Source organism: Lycorma delicatula, chromosome 5 (genome assembly GCF_047948215.1).
Source record: "Lycorma delicatula isolate Av1 chromosome 5, ASM4794821v1, whole genome shotgun sequence".
NCBI classification, from domain to species: domain Eukaryota; kingdom Metazoa; phylum Arthropoda; class Insecta; order Hemiptera; family Fulgoridae; genus Lycorma; species Lycorma delicatula.
The window spans coordinates 33,516,459-33,539,034 of record NC_134459.1 but is presented as its reverse complement, the minus strand read 5'-3'; the positions used below and the strand labels follow the sequence as shown (position 1 = coordinate 33,539,034).

At 33.8% G+C, this 22,576-nt stretch overlaps 1 protein-coding gene across 1 annotated transcript in view; it reads left to right on the top strand.

Annotated features, from left to right (window-relative positions):
• The window catches only part of LOC142324803 (uncharacterized), a 44,411-nt gene that overhangs the window by 2,588 nt on the left and 19,247 nt on the right, over positions 1-22,576 (top strand). Inside the window, exons 2-5 of the mRNA XM_075365809.1 lie at positions 2,297-2,347; positions 11,876-12,118; positions 18,639-18,800; positions 20,599-20,788. Coding sequence (XP_075221924.1) covers positions 2,297-2,347; positions 11,876-12,118; positions 18,639-18,800; positions 20,599-20,788 — 646 coding nt within the window. The remainder of the gene's footprint in view (positions 1-2,296; positions 2,348-11,875; positions 12,119-18,638; positions 18,801-20,598; positions 20,789-22,576) is intronic.

Here is a 22,576-nt window from a genome sequence, read left to right as displayed (position 1 = left end):
CTTATAAAGCTGAGATAAATGATTGGAAAACTATTAAGTGTAAATAATACACTTACATTAAATATGCAAGAAATGTGGTTTTTAAATTATTTTGATATAATACATTAACTTGTTTTGCATTCATGGCAGATATTTATATAATAAATAATATTATTATAATATAATAACTCATATTTATATAATAACTCACACACACACCCACCCACCCATGTGCGCACACACAGAGAGAGATACACATGTGCATGCGCACACAGTGCTTGTGTTTATATATACAACTAGTACATACATAATGACCAGTAGCTCATTTCATAACTGTAATTTCCATGATTATTTCAGCAATATCTGACATTACTGTACACCAGATAATAGTTAAGTTCATATATGAACCAGATATAAAGATAATATACACTGGTAATGTGTATATTACTATAGATTTTACCTTGTGATGCAGTAATACCAGGATTTGGTGAAGTTCAGTTACAGAAATTAGTTTCTTACATGAAATAAGATTTGTAATAACAAGGTCATTCAAGATAAAATGCATAAAACCATCTTACTTTTATCATAAAATTGTATAAGATCTTCAACTATATACAATGCTTATAAGCAAATGAACCGAAAAAAAAGTTGAAATTCAATTAATTATTGATCTTGGCAAAGGCTGCAATAAGAATAGGTAATGAGTAGTATAGTTTTATGCAGTAAGAACTTAGTAGCAGTTACTTTGAGACATTTTCAACAAATTCTACCAAAAGACAAAAATTTGTAATAAACTGTTATTAAAAGTAATGTTAATCTCTGATAAAAAAAATGTATTTTATCATGAAACTTTAAAAACTGCATGTTTTTTAAAAATGCAAAAAAAAAAAACAATAAAGTTACGAATCAATAGCTGAATATCAGCTATTGAAAATTGTGTTTATAAGAAATAAACATGTTCGTTTTATATGGAAATTTCTCGTCAAATTTTTTTTTTTAGAAAATAAGCCATTACGGATAAAAATTAATAGATTATCATTCTCAGCAGGTGTTCCTCCTGTTTTAATAAATAATGTACAGTTGTTGTAATAGTATAGGTGTGTACAGTTATTGAAATCAGCAGTATCTGTTTTTTATGATAAAATATGTGAATTTCTTAATTTTTGTGTTCCTAAAAAGCAAAGGAATACAAAGATATTCCTGTCGATTTAATACAGAAAATTATAAATATTAAAATTTTTTAAAAATCAATCTGAAAAAATTATAGTAGTATACTGCATTTTACAAAGCTGATATTCAGAATTTTTTTTTCAACATTTTTTAAAAGAAATATTAAAATTTTATACAAAAATAATCAAGCAGAAAATTTTAATTTCATTCAATATTTATAAAATAATTTCCAAGCAACCAGGTCTAACTAATTCAAATAGGTTTTGGAATCACATTTTAACATCAGTTTTAAAGATGCAGATTAATGATGAATATCCAAAGTTAGTCTTCAAGTGATATTCTGATTTTTTTTTTTAATCAGTTTACAAATCGATTGATGGAGTTTATAATCTTTCAGGTTCAGATACATTGTCTGGTGTGTTTAACTGTGACATCACTTTGGGACCCAATGCCTAAGAAATTTAAATCTGGGCGATGAGTCAGTCCTGATCTGATGCCTTCTCATGTAGTCAAAGCATGCCGACGTTCTGTTATTTATTATCCATTTCATATAATATTTAACAAATCCCTTCAGCTGCAATGTACATATCAGGATGAATAGAAAGTATTTTAGTCATACCTCTTCTTTAAAAAGGTAGAAAATCCAAAACTGGTATTCCTTGTACAACTACAATTTAATGAAATAATTATTGTATACTAACAAGATGTAACAATCAACAGAACTTTGTACATTGTTTCAGTCTATAATTTTAACTGAAAACAATTTCGGTTATCAACAACATGTGTATGTTATTCATATACATGTACATGTTTATGTGTACTGTTATGGACTCAGATGTGCATTATATGCATATTTTAATGTCAAAGTTGACTTGAATGAAATAATCTTTTTTATTTTCTTTCTGATAAAGTGATTTGCAACAAGTAAGATTCTACTTACAAGTAGAATCCAAAAAAATATAGCCAACCTACCATTTTATAATTTTTATTTTGAATTTTATATTACATTTTTAATAACAATATCTATTTGCAAATATATATATATATATATATATATATATATATATATATATATATATATATGAACATACAGAGATAGGGAGAAAGATAGCTTATTAGTTAAGCAAATGATTTTTTTTTTTTTCAGGGTGTTAGATACATTCAGCCTGAAGTTCCTAAGTCATGTAGACCAGATTTGGTAATTAAATAAGTAGCATATGGTATGGTAATAATATTCTAAATAATTATTTATAGTATTTAAAGAACAAATATGTCTGTGATATAAGATAATAGCCTAACTTATTGACACTTCAAGTCTACAATATTATTACCACTCATTTTTTGACTTAATAATCATCTTTTGGCTTTCCATCACTGTTCAGCAAATTCTACTCTTCCTCTTACCTCATTCCTCACGTAATCAAAATTTTGTGTACCATTAAGACCTTCCTTAATAAGACAGAGGAAGAAGTCTATCATCTTAATCTAGAATTAGAACTTACACTTTTGTCATAAGCATAGGAATAATATAATTCATTAAGCTATCTATTCCTATCTTTTCCTATATACCTATAATTCTGACCTAATCTTCATTTTTTTTGTATAAATTATTCTTTAAAAATTTATAAAGATTCTTTGTGAAAATTTGACTGTTTTAATAAAAAGTATGCTTGAGTATTACTACTACTTACATCATCTCTCTGTATATTTAAATATGAATGTATGTTTGTTTTTCCCATATGTGTTCCTATACCAGTCATCCGATGTGATGAAACTTTCGTGAGTTGTTGTGCGCATGCCTGCGAAGGTTTCTGAATTAGTTTGGACTTGCTAGGTAGCGCTGGGGTCAACCCACTGGGTTGGTCTAGTGGTGAATGTGTCTGCAGTTGATTTCGAAGTCGAGAAATCGAACGTTCAAATTCTAGTAAAGGCAATTACTTTTAAACGGATTTGAATACAAGATCGCGGATACCTGTGTTCTTTGGTGGTTGGGTTTCAATTAACCACACATCTCAGAAATAGTCGACCTGAGACTGTACAAGATTGCACTTTTCTTACACTCATACCATCCTCATTCATCCTCTGAAGTAATACCTGACTTTGATTCCCGGAGACTAAACAGGAAAACAAAAAAAAAGGTGGTGCTGGGGTCGAGATATTTAAAAAAATTATAATTATGGTCCGATTTGATTCATATTCAGAATATATATTAGTTATATGAAAAGAAATATTTTTGTGAAAAATGAACCTGCTAGGTGGCGCTGGGGTTGAGATATTTAGAAAAATTGTATTTATGAACTGATTTGGCTCATATTCATATATTAGTTACGTGAAAAGAAAAATTTTTGTAAAAACTATACCTGCTAGGTGGTGCCAGTGTTGAGATATTTACGAAACAAATATACAAAGAGACTTTCTTCTTCATATTTATAGAAGATAGCAGATTACCCGTGCAGACAAGATACATATTACAAAATATTTCATTTCTTAAATTTATCCAGAAGATTTTGCAAGCAAAAAGGTACCTAAACAAAAAGAAAAAACCTGAATATCTCACAGGCAAAAGTATCTAAGCTCTGACACTTCTTCTTAAGTGGTCAGAAAAAGGGATTGTGAAAAGGTGCATTAGAGAATAAAGTGTAACAAATAAAAATAAATAAAAAATGTGTTTAACAAACTTGCTGCATATGGTTGCATAATTAAAATAATAAGATTTTAATAAAGTGGAGTTGTTGTGCATACACCCTTGAAGGTTTCTGAATTAGTTTGGGCCTGCTAGGAGGCGCTGGGGTTGAGATATTTCGAAAAATTGTATTTATGGTCTGATTTGGGTCATATTTGTCCAAAATGACAAAATATTGGTTGACACAATTAATCATATCTAACCACATAGCAGAGGCAGAGCCATGATGGGGATGCTACTATTGTGTAAATTAAAGTTCTTTACCTAAATAATCTATGAAAACAAAGGTTTTATGAACTGAATGGATTGAAGTAAGAAGAGGAATAAGGTAAAGGTACTGCTATTCCCCAACTTTGCCTAAGGTGTGTGTTAAAGAAATTTTTAAAAAAGCTGAAGATGAAGTACAGGATAAAGGAAAAGATTCTATAAGGTTTAGATAACATTAGTTTTTTTCTAATGAAACACAGGATATTTAGCGCAGATGATTTCAAAACTGAAAGGCATTATAAGAAATTGACAGAATGAATGTTAGGAAAACAAAAAAATAATGAGGATAGAAAACAATAAGTCAGTCAGTAACATAAAGAAGGAAGAATTGAACAAAAAAGTATGACACTTAGGTACTGTGTTAACAAATTATAACAAAAATGAAAACGAAAACAAAATCAAGAATAGCATTGACTATGGAAACATTTAACTGAAAGTTACAATTTTATGTAGTAAATTAGACTTGAAGAAATTTGTTGTGTGGCGTTTAGTCTAGGGTGTACTTCTGTACAGATGTGAAACATGTTGAGTAAAAAAAAAAAAAATACGAGGGCAAGTCAATTATTATCCGCAATGTAGTTATAAATTTTATTGCAATACAAATAGGAAACTTACATGTACATCATTTTTCAACATAGTCCCCTTGCATTTCAACGCACTTGGTCCATTGTTGCACAAGATTCCTGACGCTCTCATAAAAGAAGGTTTTCAGTTGAGCTGCGAGCCAGGAATGCACCGCTTCTTTCACTATTTCGTCCGAGGTAAATCGACGGCCTCTTAATGCCTCTTTGAGTGGGCCAAACAAGTGGTAGTCAGAAGGGGCAAGATCTGGACTAAACAGAGGATGAGCCAGTACTTCAAAGTTGAGTTTCTGGAACGTTTCAGCAGTGTTGGCAGCAATATGTAGATGACCATTGTCGTGCAATAATACCTTTCAACAGCAGTCCTCAGCGTTTGCTTCAAATTGCAGGCAACAGCTTGGCAGTAAGCATCTGATTGTAACGCGCACTGTTTATTGTCGTGCTCTTTTCCTCATATTGTTCCAGTACTGGGGCCTTGTGAGTCCCAAAAAATCGTAGGCATCATTTTTCCTGCGAATGGTTGAGTCTTGAACTTCTTTTTTCAGGGCGAATTTGGATGTTTCCATTTTATACTCTGCCGGTTACTCTCCGGCTCGTAATGATGGATCCATGTTTCGTCACTACTGATGATTCTGTCTAAGATGTCCCATTCGTTACCATAGCGATCCAAATGTTTTTGGCAGATGTCCAAGCGCGTTTGTTATGCAATTGTATGAGTTTTTGGGTCCATCTTGCACAGACTTTATGAAACCCAAGTCTGTTGTGGATGATTTCGTAGGCAGAAGCGTGACTAATTTGCAGACGATGTGCAATCAATAGTTACTCGTCTGTCTAAGAAAACTATGTCACGTGCACGCTCCAAGTTTTCCTCATTTATGGCGGTAAACGGTCGTCCGGCTCCGTCGTGCGTAACATTTGTGCGACCATTTTTGAATTTTTCAATCCATTCGAAGACACTCCGTTGCGGCAACATACTGTTCCCGTACTGCACCGAAAGTCTTCGATGAATTTCGGCCCCTGATACACCTTCAGACTACAAAAAACGGATCACTGAACGTTGCTCTTCTTTGATGCAAACAGAAAGCGGGGCAGCCATCGTTAACGGTAGGGCAGCGATAATGGAACTAACCTACCAGCATCAAACCTGGACAGATATAACAACAATTAAACCACGCATAATAATAATTGACTTACCCTCGTAAGAAAGAATATAGTTATTTAAAACGTGATTTAGAATAAATTGAAAATAATTTAATTAGTTATATAAGCTAATACGCCCTCTCATAATCCCTCTGTATTATTTTGTGGCTACGATCAGTAATCCGAGTTTTAAGTTGGGGAACACCTTGACATGAAAAAAATGAAAAAAAATCACTTAAATTATCAAAAGCTATTCACTAATAAATTAATGATGCCAATTAATTTTCTTTTGCTTCAAGAAATCTTTTAAATACTGAACGTATACATTACTCATGAAGTCTTAAGAAGTAGAACATAACAATCATCTAACATCAATAAATCACAAGCAATTCAAATTATGAAAGTGATAAACAACTTGATTTCATAAGTTAGTTATAATTTTATTAAATTTTTATAATTTTAAAATTATTAGTCTATTTTGTCGTACTGTTTAATGAACATAGTAGGATATTGAGTAATTTCATTGATATGAGATATTTGTATTTTAGGAAGGATTAAGAAGCCTGGATTTACCCAGCAAGCATAAATGCTATTATACAGAGATTTTGTAGTAATTGTTATGCTGACACCACTGTCAATGAGAAGGCGGGAGTGTTATACATCGACATCATGCTATTTCAGTAGCCAGTATGTCGTGGAAGGGTGAACAACGAGCGCTTGTGATTGAAGCCTATTTTAAAAATAATGACTGTTATTGTAACACAGCGTTTATTTCGCAGACATTTCAATTTAAATCGGCACGCGTCTGTTCCTAGTAGGAATACGATATTGTTGTGGGTGAAGAATTTTAGGAACACATCGTCTGTTTTAAAAATGAAACCAACAGGACGAAAACGGTGAGAACGCCTGAAAACATTAACGCTGTAAAGTTAGCTGTTACGCGGTCTCCACGACGTTCAGCAGCGAGACATGCTGCTGCGTTAGCCATTTCTGATCGAAGTGTACGACGAATTCTTCATGCTGACCTGAAATTCCATCCCTATAAGATGATGTTAGTGCAGCAACTTAATCCAAATGATTGGGCGTCTCACAAAGCAGCTTGCGAGGTCATCCTCGAAAATGTCCACCAAGATGCCATTATACTTTTAAGTGACGAGGCACATTTTCATCTGACAGGATTTGTGAATAAACAAAATTACCGTTATTGGGCTTTGCATAATCCACTGCCAATTTTTGAAAAACCACTTCGCAGTCAATATGTTAGTGTGGTGTGCGGTTTCAAAGTTCGGCATAATTGGCCCATATTTTTTTGAGGAGTTAAATCGCAGAGTAACAGTAACATCTCATTGATACGTAAATATGTTGAATGAATTTCTGCGACCGAACTGAATGACTTTCAAGAACGTGAAATTTGGTTTCAACAGGATGGTGCCACTCATACGATGGAATCGCAATGGATGTTCTGCGAGAAACCTTTCCTGGACGTTTGATTTCCCGATTTGGCGACATTCCTTGCCCAGCGCATTCCCCTGATCTGACTGTTTGTGATTTTTTCTGTGGGGGTATGTCAAACATTAAGTCTTCAGTAGTTGACCACAGTCAATTGCAGAACTCAAGGAGGCCATTCAACGAGAAATTGAAGCAGTTCCACAAGTGATGATTGAGCGAGCAATGACAAATTTTAGAATGAGGTTAAGTGAGTGTGTGAGGGGTAATGGAAAACATTTGGAAGACATAATCTTCATAAAAAAAAATCTATGTAAGTAATTCACTATAAATTGCAAAATTTGATTTTTAATTTGATATATTAAATGTTTTAATAGTATGAAACACAGTTTAATTATTATCTCTCAAAAATCATCAGGTTTATATGCTGGACCCTGTACTTAGCATGCAGCAACTGAACAGGCAATTGAATCCCTCCATTGATCCACATGTTGTCTTCCCTATCAGATTACACCAAGGCTGTATTAGTTGTGCCAATCCTAGCATCCTCAGTGTAGAAGATCTAGCTGATTTACACTTCTTCCACCAATAATGGTGAAGAAGGGATCAAGGATAACAATAAGATAAAGATGGTGGGAAATAACAGACTAGGTGCAAAAAACTGCAGTATAAGACAAACAACTCCTTCAGAGAAAAGTCCAAGGTCCAAGATTATGTTTAGGATCAGCCCAAGGTGCTCATCCTAAACACAGTCTTTCAGAAGATTAGGAGTTTTTGTCAGATGAAAGTAACACGTTACTGACTAATGATCTTACAATGACCAGCCTAAGCATGTGCTGCAACAAAAATGTCTTTTTCTCTGGAGAATAGGTAAAATATAATATATCATGTTTTTTCCAAAATGGAATTGATTTAATTCAGAAAATCAGATGATAAAGAAACTTCCAGTGACTTTTTAGATATGGTCCCTACTGTCTTCTTCAATAGATATGGCACCAGCTGGGTGGCAATAAGAACAACTATTGATTCAAAACTCATAATGAATGCAAGCACTCTCACCTGTACACATATAAAATAAGAAAATTGTGATGCAATAAAATTGTGTTGAGGATTTACATACTCGCACGTGTGTTTGCACTCATGCACATACATACATACATATACATTCAGATAGAGAAAAAAGGCTGTAAACTTATTTATGCTTTTTATGAGAATGATAAAATGTTTGTTATGATATTACAACAGAAGTATTCAGTAAAAGCCTAAAGAAAAAAGAGAAAACTTTGGAGAAATGTACAGAAATTTTTCACCAAGTTGAAGTAGGCTATGGAAGTTTTTTAGCATAAGAAATTTAGAATCAGAATGAACTACATTTGTGCCAAAACTTCCTGACACACCATTGATAAGTTATTGGCATTACATTGATATATCATTAAGAAAACAAAAACAGGAAATTATAAAATTTCCCAAGTAGTTAACATTGTTTAAACTTATGTTAATACAAACTAAAACCTTTCATAGAAGGGGGAAAAATTAGTCAAGTAGGATAAAAGAAAATGAAAAACAGATATGCACTGCTAGATTTTATATAGACTATGGATGGAATGAAAACTGAGTTTTCAAGTGGAAAACTTAACCTTGAATTGGCAAAAAACAGTGTGTTGGATGAATTTCAGCGTAATTGGAAATTGGGCAAACGTTTGTGGCAACAATTGTAAGAAAAATTGTGTATTGATTTTTTTTCAATTTTTGAGAGGAAGGGAAGCATACAAGGAATAGAAAAAAGAAATTGAAAAAAATAGCTATCACATTGGTTATCATACTGGCAATTTGGATATGTGAGTTAATAAACTTTCCCTTAGAATTTATTTAACAGAGATGTATAGTAACTATAATGAATATCAATCATGATTTTGGCCCAAAAAGTAAAATTAAAACTTGACACTGAATGGTAGATGGGGTAAATAAAGAAGAATTAAAACATCCAATTTTGGTGATGTTAATAGCGTAATATAAGATATCTAAAGAATTAGCCATTAAAAAGTTATAAGGGCAGAATAAAATGCAATTTGGATTGTATTGAATATCTACATTTGATTTAATGAAACAGAAGGTTCAATTTAGATAATGAATCTAATGACCATGACTGCATAAAAATTTGAAAACAGAAGGCTGTATTTTTAATTACACTGATAAATATAATTTTTGTTTCCTAATATGCGATACATGATTTTAATCTGTTTTTGGATGCTGAAAATGAATATGAACTCAGAACCTTTCTATCATCCACCATTTTTGAAAAAAAATTTAAATTTTAAAGGATTTTTTTCATTTTTCAACATGTAGTTAGCATTTTAAGCTCCTATACTGTATTTTGCTAGCTCATTTTTTATTGTTTAACTTTGTTAACATAATTTGTAAGCTGTAGATAAACAATACTAGACAAAGAATTAAATCATATCATGGTCACATTATATCCAATACTGAAGAGTGAGTCTTCATGGACAAGATTAATCATGTCTGTACAGGTGAAAATATGTAGCTAAAACAGCTGTCTTGTTTGTATTAAGCACTGGATTTAGGAATGAATTAATTTTATTCAGTCTTATTGCTGTCATAAGATTGTTAACAGTGCAGTGTCATAATACATCAAAATTGTGTAAATGATGTGGATGCCTTTTGTTATGTATGTGGTGAGTTTACCACAAAATCAAATAGAAAAAAACATTATACCTTTAATTAAAAAAGCATATCATTTGTACTTTCAGTTTAGAATTGGTGATCAGGATAAGACATGGGCTCCTCATATAGTATATACTAATTGTTCTGTATATTTAAGAGGGTGGCTAAAAGGTACACAGAAGACTTTGCCACTTGGTGTACCTATGGTTTGGTGTAAACCAAAGTATCATGTAACAAATTGTTACTTTTGTCTAACAAGTGTGTCTGGAATTTCTAAAAATATAAACGTACTGTAAAATATCCTTTACTGCAATCTGCAATCAGGCCTCTACCTCACAGTGAAATTATTTCAGTTCCTGAGCCACCTGTCACTGTATGTTTTGAAAGCAGCAATGAAGAATCTGGCAGTAATGAAAAAGATAACAATGATTTTGATGTTGAATTATCTTCCAATAAGCCACATCCTATATCACAAGGTGAATTAAATGACTTGATTAGGGATTTAAATTTATCAAAATATCAAGCTGAACTGTTAGGCTCAAGACTGCAAGGTTGGAATTTACATTTTGTAAAAGCAATGAAGAAGGATAGTGCTGGATTTTAGTACATCAGGCAGAAATTTCAGAATGTAAGTGAAGGAAAAATTAAAGAAGGAATATTTGTTGGTCCTCAAATAAGAGAGTTGGTCAAAGATGAAGTATTTAACTCAATGTTAAATAATGTAGAAAGTGCAGCTTGGGCTTCATTTAAAGACGTTTGCAAAACTTTTTCGGCAAACAAAAATCAATCAATTACCATGATATTGTTAATCAACTTCTTATGTCTTACAGAGCTATGGGATGTAACTTAATATGTCTTTGAAAATACATTTCCTCTACTCACATCTGGATTTTTTCCCGGACAACCTCGGAGACGTAAGTGACAAACACGGTGAACGTTTCCACCAAAACATTTTGGTGATGGAAAACCGCTATAAAGGGAAATTGAATGCTAACATACTAGCCGATTACTTTTGGACATTAATTTGGGCTATTTATAAAAGAAAAGCATCAGCGAAATCATTCTAACACAGGTATGGGCTATGCAAGATCATAAATTTTACAGATTTTAACTATTTTCCCTTAATTTTTTTTGAAGCGTAATTTATTTAAAACTAAGGGTGATAGAAAAATTGTATTTACAGATCTGTAATGTACACAAAAAATCAATTCAAGAAATGGTATCACACGTAGAAAAACATTCAATTTTTTTCTATCAATGTTATTAATAACTAAACTCCTTGCTTAACCAGTTTTACTGTTTTATTCATTTTAAAGTCATCATTTTACTTTATAATTGTGTTTTAACTTATTAATGTTACTTTTAATTTTACAATTTACAATTTAAATCCTACACGCGGTTTAGCCCGCGTTGAGTAACCGGGACAGATGACCGAAACCAGAGTACAGCCCGCGTCCTACATTTAATAATACTACAACCGGCACGCGGGTTATTTTCCCGAATAGGATACATAATTGATTTTAGGATACATAATTGAATTCTTTAATTGATTTTGAACGGTTCTAAGTAGCTCTTACCGAGATACGTTAGATATTTTGGAAACTATGTCGTCATTTTACTCAACGTGTTTCTTGCCGGCGAAAAGCTAGGTTATTGCCACTTCGTTCGAGCCAGTGCTTGATGTTGTCGTATGTTTATATTGATGTTTTGATTAAGATATCAGGATATGTTTAATTTTTATTAGTGAAAGAATTACTGTGTTCTTTTATTTTTTTTAGTAAGTTATTTTTCTAAAATATTCATACGTTTTACGCCGGTAAAGTGTGGTTTACGTGCTATTATTTTTTCTAATGCGAGTTGATGTTTTGATTTTTCAGGCGCGTTTGCGTTTATTATTTTATTTTCTAATATTTATTATTTGATCTAGGTAAACATTTTTTTCAATGTGAATGAACGGTATCGCGTGGACAATCCAAAAACAATAAACCTGATAAGTAATCTTCTGTCAGATTCAGATTCTGATATTAATGATAATATTAGTCCAAATGAAATTCGCCCAAAAATTCTAAATGAAATAATTTTTTATTCTGGATCTAAAAGAGAAATTGACGATGAGGATAAAAATCCAGATTTTGAAGTAGGGTCAGATGTATCTGACAGTGATGGAAATGTCGATAATAGGTCTTAACATTTACCAAAGTTTTCCTATAGTCCATTTACATCTACTTTTCAGCCTGAGGTTAATAAAAATACCAAAAAAAAAAGAGAAGTAGTGGGTCTGCAAAGCAATCAGATGATATGCAGGTTTGGTTGTTTGATACCCCGTTTGTTGGGTTGCGTTTAGTTTACCACACTGTTTTAAACTGTTTCATACAAGAGCGCTAATTATACGTTAAAAACCCATATTTTTTTATTATATTGATATTTATTAATTAGGAACTGATTTTTTTTACTAATAAAATATATCTTGTGTCCTTTGCTTATAATTATTTTTTTTTTGTCTTCAGTCATTTGACTGGTTTGATGCAGCTCTCCAAGATTCCTTATCTAGTGCTAGTCGTTTCATTTCAGTATACCCTCTACATCCTACATCCCTAACAATTTGTTTTACATATTCCAAACGTGGCCTGCCTACACAATTTTTCCCTTCTACCTGTCCTTCCAATATTAAAGCGACTATTCCAGGATGCCTTAGTATGTGGCCTATATATAATATATAATGTTTTTATTATAATTATAATATTTTTAAAACATTATTGTGAGAACAGATATAGTATAAACATTGTTACAATTTTTTTCGGACAATTTTTTCATCAAATTCAAGCTAACGTAACGCTTTGTTAATTCAATAAAATTATGTTTTTTAGATGAAACTACAGTTTGTGGTGATTTAAAGCATGTGAGATTTATTAATTTATATTTATAATGAAGATAGTTTATCAAAATACTGGTTCTGGTATGAGATATTGGCTTAGGGTTCAAACTGTTAATTAATATAAATATTCAGAGCGTTCAGAAAGTTGATGTGCACTAGAATTATGGAAGTGTAAGACGAAACTTTATTAATTATTACTTAGTATTTTTATTTCATTATCTTATAGAAACGAATGTTACAATGATAGGAAGAGTTCATAAAACGTTGAAAATGACCTCCTTTGACATCAATGCAACACTGCACATGTTTCAGTTTGTTTTCAAATACTTTAACAAGCTGATGTATTGGACTGTCCCGTAAGTATGGTGTTATTACGGTCTTTAGTTAAATCAGTCGTGCATCGTCTGTTTTGCGATACACTGCTTATTTCGCTGCCGTCCATAGAAAGTAATCTAAGGAAGTCAGATCGGTCGATCGTGGCAGGCCACAAACTCCTCGAAATGATTTGTTCATCAAAGACATTTCGTAAAAGTAATTGAACTGTTGACTGTGTGCGCTGTGGTGCCATCTTATTGGAACCAATCGTGATTTATTTCAGTTTCTTTTAACTGACTAATGAAATTTGTTAAAACAGCACAATAACGATCACTATTAACAGTATTTTCAAAAAATATTGGACCCACAATGCGCAACCCGCCCATAACAACCCGGATTCCAATGGGGAGTCTTTTATCCTTTGGGGGTAGGCCTCCCCACGGGCGTAGCCTCTGCAGCTTTCTTCCCAGTACACGGAGAGCTGCAGAACATTTTACGATATACACATACACTACACCAAGAACACCACACAATTTACAACATATAATCTTACACGACTATACAACACCATTCTACACTATTTCTTCCTTCACTTACACTCGGTGGTGTTGTGACACCTTACGAAACGCAATTGTAACCCAACGTGGAAACCGTCGTGCCCATGGGTGCATGGCTGTACGTAGTGAGTCTTAAACAATGTCCTTTGGCCACCTGGGCGAACCCAGTGGTATTTAGTTCTAGCCTCCGTACGCGTGGGCTCTGCAGATGAGGTCTTCTATTTCCCCGGTACTCATGGGACCAAATTAGTAACTCACAAGAAACCCCTATGATTGTTGGTGGTCCATCTAAAAAGCCACCACCCGAAATCAAGTGAAAAGACCTTACTCAGTGTTGTCTGATGAGGATAAACATGCTGTTAATGAGAACAAGTTAACTGTTGACGTATCCCTTATACAGTATAAGAACGTACGATTTGTTGTTCTTAAATACAATCAGGAAGGAGGCTCCCTTCAAAAGATCTCACCTTTCCTGGTCAATAAATCTATTACAGGTTCAAGTGGTTTACCTAAAAACGTCAAGAAATTGAGGGATGGCACGATACTTGTTGAGACAATTAGTGACGAACAGAGTCGATCACTGTTGCATCTCATTAACATGGGTGAAACGCAATCTATCTTTTGGAGATTACCAATGAATTTCATTCATTCTTGCCAGAACATTGCAATCTGTGCTCGATGCGCAGACGAAGGCCACAATGACTCTGAATGCCAGCAGGAAGAAAACTGTGTTAACTATGGGGATCATGTTCAGCTAGCTCACGAGATTACCCCTTTTTACTTCCTCGTACGAAGTAAAGGAAGTATTGTGATAACAAAAAATTTCGGTTCTCAGATTTCAATAGAAATATCCATTTTGACAATCTCCGAATCTATTTTGACTAGTTTCGGCGAGACGTCTGTTCATAGGTATGTACGTATGTATCTCGCATAACTCAAAAACGATTCGCCGTAGGATGTTGAAATTTTGGATTTGGACCTTTGTAACATCTAGTTGTGCACCTCCCTTTTGATTACAAGTGACTGAACCAAAAGTGTCCAAAGAAGCCAAAAATCCAAACAAATTTGGATTTTGGACTTTTTCTTAACTGCAGTAATTAGCCCTCACTGAGAGCTTTTCAACGATATATCATAAGTGGTACTTATTTTCCAGAATACTTATTGGTACTTATTTTCCAGTGGTATTTATTTGGTTCCAGAGTTATAGCCAAATGAAATTTTAATTAATGAAATATTTGGATCTTATAACGGTGAAGGCAAATCGGTTCAAATCAGATTTCATCTCCTTTTTTTAACTTTTTTACGAAAAATAATTCAATATTAACAATAAAAAAAAAGAATATGAAAGAATATCATAAGTTATTAATGAAGTAAAATTTTATGTACATTTCATTTAAAAAAAAAAATGTGTATATGCAATTTAATAGGCGTACAAGGAAGTCATGTGGTGTCCACATTACATTTTTTAAAGAGAAGAAGGCAATTCTAAAAATGTATATCGAGCGGAAGCTATCATTTCCAGCCGTACGAAAAGAATATAAAAAGCCGCTAAACTTCCGTAACCTAGTAAAAATCGAAGTCTTTTTTGCACAGCTACAGCCAAGTAAACCCCCTTAACATCTGAAAAGTCAAGGCGACCTGCTGTTCCTTGGCGGGATAAAGACTGCAGGCGGACACTAAGAGATCAGCGTAAAGCTTTACGTAATTTCATTCGAAATCCGACGACTGAAATGGTCTACGCCTTCCGCAACGCAAGGGCTGTTGCCGTCAAGTCTTCCCATGTGCTAAGCGAATATCATGGTTGAATTACGTCGAGTCCATTTCTTGTGCAATACCATCATCTGTTGTATGAAGAAAGGTTCGAACCATGTGTGGATCAGTATATTCACCGCAGCCGATTGAACTGAAAATCGGCGGAGACCTTGTAACCGCGACAGTTGATGTAGCGACCTCATTTGGAAGGTTGTAAAACGCAGTTTCACTTACATCATCGACTGCCCTGAGTTTGTGAGAAATAAGTTGTAGATAGCAAATATCCTGTTGGTGATTGGAGCTCACAAAATGAAGTAAACATTCCATCTTCTTACAATGAACTAAGATATGTTTCGAATAATTTTCGTGACACTGCCCCTGGAAATGATATCAGTCTCAGTATGTTATCACACCTCCCAGATAGTGTACATGACATCTTCTGTGTGTCTGTAATAGGGTATTCTCTGAACAGGTGTTTCCAGGTTCCTGGTCAGAAGGACTTGTAATTCCCGTACTGAGACCTGGTAAGGATAATCATGTCCAGAAAGTTATTGTCCTATCTCCTTGACCAGTAGCATAATAGTTTTATAACCAGTAGCCATAAACAGCATAACAAACTTGTGTGCAAAAACTAATTTCATGTTCTTTATTTATAAATGAAATTTCAATTTACATAGCATTTAGAAAATTAGCTACAGGTGAGAGGCTGTTTCAAAACACAATAACCTGCTTAGAGTCATGGTGTAGATCTACTGGATTCATGTTTTCCCCGGAAAGAACCATATGCATTGCTTTTCCCAGTTAAGAACACATGTTGACCCTCAACTGTATTTACATGGTGAACCAGCTGAAGCATGCACGCAGATTAGATTTCTAAATATGTGTTTGACCAACAACTAACATAAGTAACAAATTTAAAGGAGCTGAAGGTAAAATGTCTAAAAATATTAGACATGCAGATGGTTCTATCTAATACCTGCTGGGGGGCTACTTGTATATGTATGTTGCGCTATTTGTGACCTTTTTGCTATTAATAAGGTCTTAAATATAATTAATTAGCCCAACATTTCAAATGTACTTGTTTGCTTGGATTCCATGAGTGCCTTACAGGCGATTAATGACATATGCTCCAGACACCTGTTGTATGCGAGATTCAGTCTGCTATTTCGCAAATGACCAGACATAATAAAACAGTGAGCTTTTGCTGGATCCCCAGCCATAGAGGAACTTCAGACAATGAGCATTTAGATAGTGCAACAAAAGAGACTTTTTTCCTGCCTCCTTTCACTAATCGCATTGTTTCGAATTATCTTCTGTTTCCTGAAGAGGGCAATTCATGATGACTGGCAAAGTGAATGGGTTGCTACCATGAACAATAAACATTGCCCAATTAAGAACACTGTATCAATGTGAAGCTCCTCATGCAGAAATAACCATCAAGAGGAAGCTATTATCTGCCGTTTACGAATAGAGCACATTAGGCTCACTCATGGATATCTGATGATGCAAACAAATGTACCCCATTATGTTCGCTGTAACTGCCAACTAACAGTGCACCTCATCCTTGTGGATTGTATCTGTTATGTGGCATTGCATCACAAATTTAAACTAGGGCTAACATGCAAACTATTCGAAGGGATAATGAAACAAAGTTATCTTATGTTTTACGATTCCTTAAGGCCATCCATTTGTATTCAGATATTTGAATTACTATGTTTCAGCTATTTATGTCATTTACCGTAAAGCAGAATTGAACAATTTTTGATTGTTTTAAAGATACTTTGTTTTTAATTGTGAATATGCAACATTTAGTTTTTTAAAACTAATACATCGTGTTTGGGTGATGATAAACCCCTAAAAAAAAAAACAAAAGAACGGATTCCAATTTTTGCTTCATTTAAATATTATTCGTGTTATTCATGGGAGTTAGTTGTTGTCCCAGCAGGAACAGCAGGTTATTTTGTGAATTAATATACCCTGCCAGATGAAACCACACTTCATCAGTAAAAAAGGAGTTATATGAAGGATACCTAGGGAATTTTGGTGAATAAAATATTTAAACATTGACAATAATTTAATCTTTTGGCATGATCTGTAGGTTTCAGTTGTTGAACACACATTACTTAGTAGAGGAAAAGTCTTTTTACAGCTTTATATACGGTAGCAAGTCCGATATCCTGCTGCTGTACTAACTTATTCATTGACTTTCAAGCAGTTTCTGTACATTTAGTTTAAGGGTTTTCCACTTCAATCAGCGTCTTCAACATCTTAGATCTTTGCCCGAAATTTTTTGATAAGAGTTGGAACTGCATGCCGTGAGGAACAAGAGTATTTAGAAACTTTTCAAAAAAAGAATTCTGTTTTACTAAATCAATCTGCTTATTACTTTCAGACATGTTCAGTGAGAAAAAGCGTTATTCTACTGAAAGAATCATTACGTTTCTCACAACTATTGGTTCTGATAAACGAAACAACATCAAACAAAGCACATTCAATCACAACCCAACAACTGACGTCTTGGTTTATTAATGAGCAACGCTCAACGAACCCGCAGGCAACCAACCTAACACTGAAAGAACAGAATGCATTACATAATTCTAAAGCATACTGCACATCAATTTTCCGAACACATATACTATATAATAGTGCATGGTTTTGGGGTTCTTTTTCATTGAATGAAGATAATATTTCACCATTCTTTATTTTATTTTAAATTTAAGCTATGCACTGGATAATGAATATAGTAATTACTTGTATTTTATATAACATTTTTGTACTCTTACATCATGTTTTATCTGTAGATAAGTTGTAACAACACAAAACACTAATAACACGATTGTTAGATTGATCAATCTTACTGATTAATCATTCACTATTAGATTGTTAGATTAATCATTCTTGTAAAATAAAATAATAAAAAATCATCTTTATTTGTGTAAAATTCAGTAGTGTTTGTAAGGAATGTTATTTTTAAATTTTAGCTTGAATGTGATGTCTAGTTATTTGTATGGGTGGATTACTACTAGTTAATATTGAGGTTTTGATACAATAGACTTAGCTGCCTGTGGTGTGAACTGATAATAAAGTTTAATCCTTAAGTTTTGTAATTTGTGCTTTCTTTGCAAGACTACCATCGATTACTATTATTACTCATTAGTTTGATGTGTTTTTTATTTTTTATTTTTTTTTAGGTGTATAAAGTTCCCCAAGCACCTCTTTCATCAGATACAATTTATAAAAAATCATACAAAGATTTTGATGCCAATGCTTTAAGTAACTGTAAAAGTGCTCCACTTCTTCCAAAGGATAGTTTGTGTTCAGCTGGTGATTTCCAACCAGATACTACACACAAGGTAATCTTAACTTATTCTTAAAATAGTACAGTTTAATAAAAAAAAATTAGCACTATAAATATAAGAACAGTGAAGTTTTTCAAATGAGACTGTGGAAAGTTGTGTTTCTTTAAATATAGTTCTAGTAATTTAAAACAAGAAATGAATAGGTAGCAGCTAGCTGTAGCAGGAATTAGTATAGTAAAGAAGGCACACTTTTAAAACCATTTATAGGATAAATAAAACAGAATTAGATAATAGAAATGCAGGGATCAATGCAAACAGGACGATAAGCATGAAGCTCAATTCTCACAACCACCACTGAAATCATGAAATAGAAAAATATGTAGAGTTCTGAAAAGTCCCAGAATTTTAAATAACTTTTTAACATGACAGAAAGTTAAGATTTTTTAAAATGTTTACTGATATAAAAAAAAAAACTTGTGACATAAAGACAAATTCTCCTTTCAGCTAATAGAGGTAACATTACAGGGAACTTCAAACATTTTAAATATGGTAAATCCTACATATATTTGGTATATGAGAAATCTTACTCTAATTTTTTGTTTAGCAAAGAAAAACTGCAAAAACTAGAGATTGCTATCTTACCTCTATAAAAAATATTAAGTGTTAAAATGTCCAAAAAATAAGTATCCAGAAAAATCCAACACAGCCTATATTAAATTTTAAATGAGTTTAGTTTCATTTCTTCACTTACCATTTTCCAATATGTGCTGATCTTCTGTATTCATTGTTCATATTATCAATCTCCACCTATAATGGCTCATTAAACTGCTATTACTAAATCTTAAAGATAAAAGAGAGGAAAAACAGCTAACTAGAGCCTAGATTAGGTATAAGGGGTGAAAGAGATCAAACGTAAGCTGATGAGATGTTGGAGGATGAAATAATGATTTTAGATGAGATCGTATAAGATAAAAATTTGATAAAGTTGCAAAAGATTTAAAGAAGTAAGGTAAGGCTTATATGATTTACAGTCAGATTAATATGTTGCCTAGACAAAATAGAACTAAAAGTGCAATACAAATTAATATAAAGAAATTATTTGATACTAGTTAAACGCCCTAACATTTTAAAAGAAGTACAATTTTTATAATTCTGAAGAAATAAAGATAAAAAAAGGCAAAAATTATTATATTATCAGCCTTTAATGCTCTAAGCTGGGTTGATTTTAAGATGATAGATCTTAATTGATAGAACTAGCAATTTGTTCTTCACTTTGTTATTGGCTGAATTGGGAACCACACCATCATTGTGTTATTTGCCCCTGCATCCACAATTATCCCTTCAGGAAATAGATGCATGCTAAAATCATTGTGAGTCAGCACAAACTCACAGTGCTGAAAATTGCTTGCTGAATTTTGATGTGATAGTTAAAACACCAGAGGGTGAGTAGCACACATTTCTTATCATGAGACTCACAGCCCAAGATGTGGGTAGCAGGAGAATTGTCAAATGTCTATGTTTATACCTACTTGCAAGCCATCACATGTTTTGATCTAGGCCAGTGAACCAAGAACCAGATGCTTACAATCCACATGTTATACTTCCTATGCTGGAAGGCCTTTCAGAGTTACATGAAGATGCTGCAGCCAAACTGAAAACTGTAGTGATTTACTGTTTCCTTTATTCTTAGTATTATGTATCCTGGCTAAAAATGGTCAATTACACTTTTCTGTAGACATATTAATAGTATAAATTTTCATTAAAATTGATCTGGATCCCACTTAGCTTGAATAATGGGGTAATAATATAATGTAATTAATCCACGTTTTAAACTACTCATTTTTGGTTATAGATGAGTTATGGCCCTTGGGAAGGTTATAAAAGAATGCCAAAAATACCTCCAAGGGATCATTGCCTTTTGGGTGTCGGACCTATTCAAGAAATGACTACTCACAGGCATGATTATGTACCAAAAGGAATTGAAAAACCTAATAAAATTGAACATCCTGGTTGTTTAGGATTATCTAATCAACCTATGGAACGTAAGTGAAGTAATGTACACTTTCATTGATTTTTCTTCAATAATTTATGTTAGAAATGTAATAATTATAATAATATAATTCTTTAGGCAAAGGCAAATGGCTCTAAGGCCATTTGCCCTTGTCCCCGCACTTGTCACCCTTATCCAAACACTTCAGTTTATCTGCAACAGGGAATCTTATTCTTTAAGACTTTGGGGGTTGGTGTCCCCAGAGGCCTAGCCTCTGCAGCTTTTCTTCCTACTACACAGAGAGCTGCAGAGCACTTTAAACTGTGCACATATATCACACTCTCATTCAGTAGCGTCCTTTATTGACGCTACTGAATGCTCCCTCTATAGCCCCTAGGTCGAGAGAGGCAAAGCCATGGTGGAATAAGGAATTCACTAATTTGAAACAGTCTGTCCGCCATTTACGGAGGGCATCTCAACGAGAATGTGATTTTGAACGGCGGGAGGTACTTGTTGCTAATTATATAGAGACCGTAGTTGTTATTACTTTCACAAGGTACGTACTGCCAAAAGAGATTCGTAGCGTTCTTTTGTGCAGGAACAGGGGAATAAAGACCCACAGGGAGTGGTATATAGAGTTTTGGGAAACAAACATGGAAAGGACGTTCTTCTGTCCACTCTCTAGAACCGGCATGGGATTATTTCAGACAAAACTGAAATATTACCAAAACTACTTGATGATTTATCATCTACGCTTGATGATAATGTAGATGTTGAGTCTGCGTATAATTTCCGGGTGCGTCGTGAGGTCGCTCATTTACGCGGGATGCTTTATTTTTGAAAATTACTGAGGCTGAAGTGCGCTAGGTTATTTGGCTTTGATGGTATAAGAGTGGAGCTCCTTTTTCACTCTGTTGGAGTTTGTATTAGGACTGTCACACGAGTGTTCAATGGATTGTTGTTTGCCGAGTATTTCCCAGTTTGTTGGAAGAAAGAATTAAAGGCAGCGACAAGGCTCCTGCTGTTAGTGCCTCTTACAGGCCCTTGATGTTACTGCCGGTTCTTGGTAAAGTTTTTACAGTGTTCAGCATCTGTGACATGTATCAGTAACATTCTGTACCATGAGGAACCTGTATAAGGGCATATGGGAGGCAATTATGATATATGGAGTGCCTGTTTGGGCGTATAGGATGAAATTTCAAAGCTGTCAGGATATATTATTGACGGCCCAACGCCCCTTGCTGTAATCAGTGTCGGGAGGCTACCATACAAATTCACGTGAGGCAATCTTGGTGATTGCTGGAATGAAGCCGATTGATCTACTTGCGTCAGAGAGTCAACAGAGATATATTTCTAAGAAGTCAGGAGAGTTGACTTCAGAAAACGTTCGGCATATTGAGCAACAGAGCTACGCTTTATGGCAGACAAGATGAGATGGTCTCATCCCATCTTAACTGTCTTGTTAATGAGCGTTATACGCTTGATCTGTTTCCTGATGTTGCTGGTTTGCAGGGTGTCTCTTGGGTACAACCAAAAAAATATGTGATGCAATTTCTTTCGGGGCATGGCACCTTTAGGAGCAGATTGGCTCGATTCTGCCTAGTTGATTCCGGGTTTTGTCCGCAGTGTGGAGAGCTGGACATGTTTTCTACGAATGTTTGCGGTATGATATGAAGCGTACGGATGTGATTTGTAGGTTTGATATCAGGTCGACGTTGGATCTACATGAAAATTGGAAAAACCAGGCCGAATGGACTATCATTGAAGAATATATGGAATTTCTTGTAAAAGAAAGGATTGCTGAAGGTGTGTAGGATAGGGTCCTGCTTCGGTTTTCCAT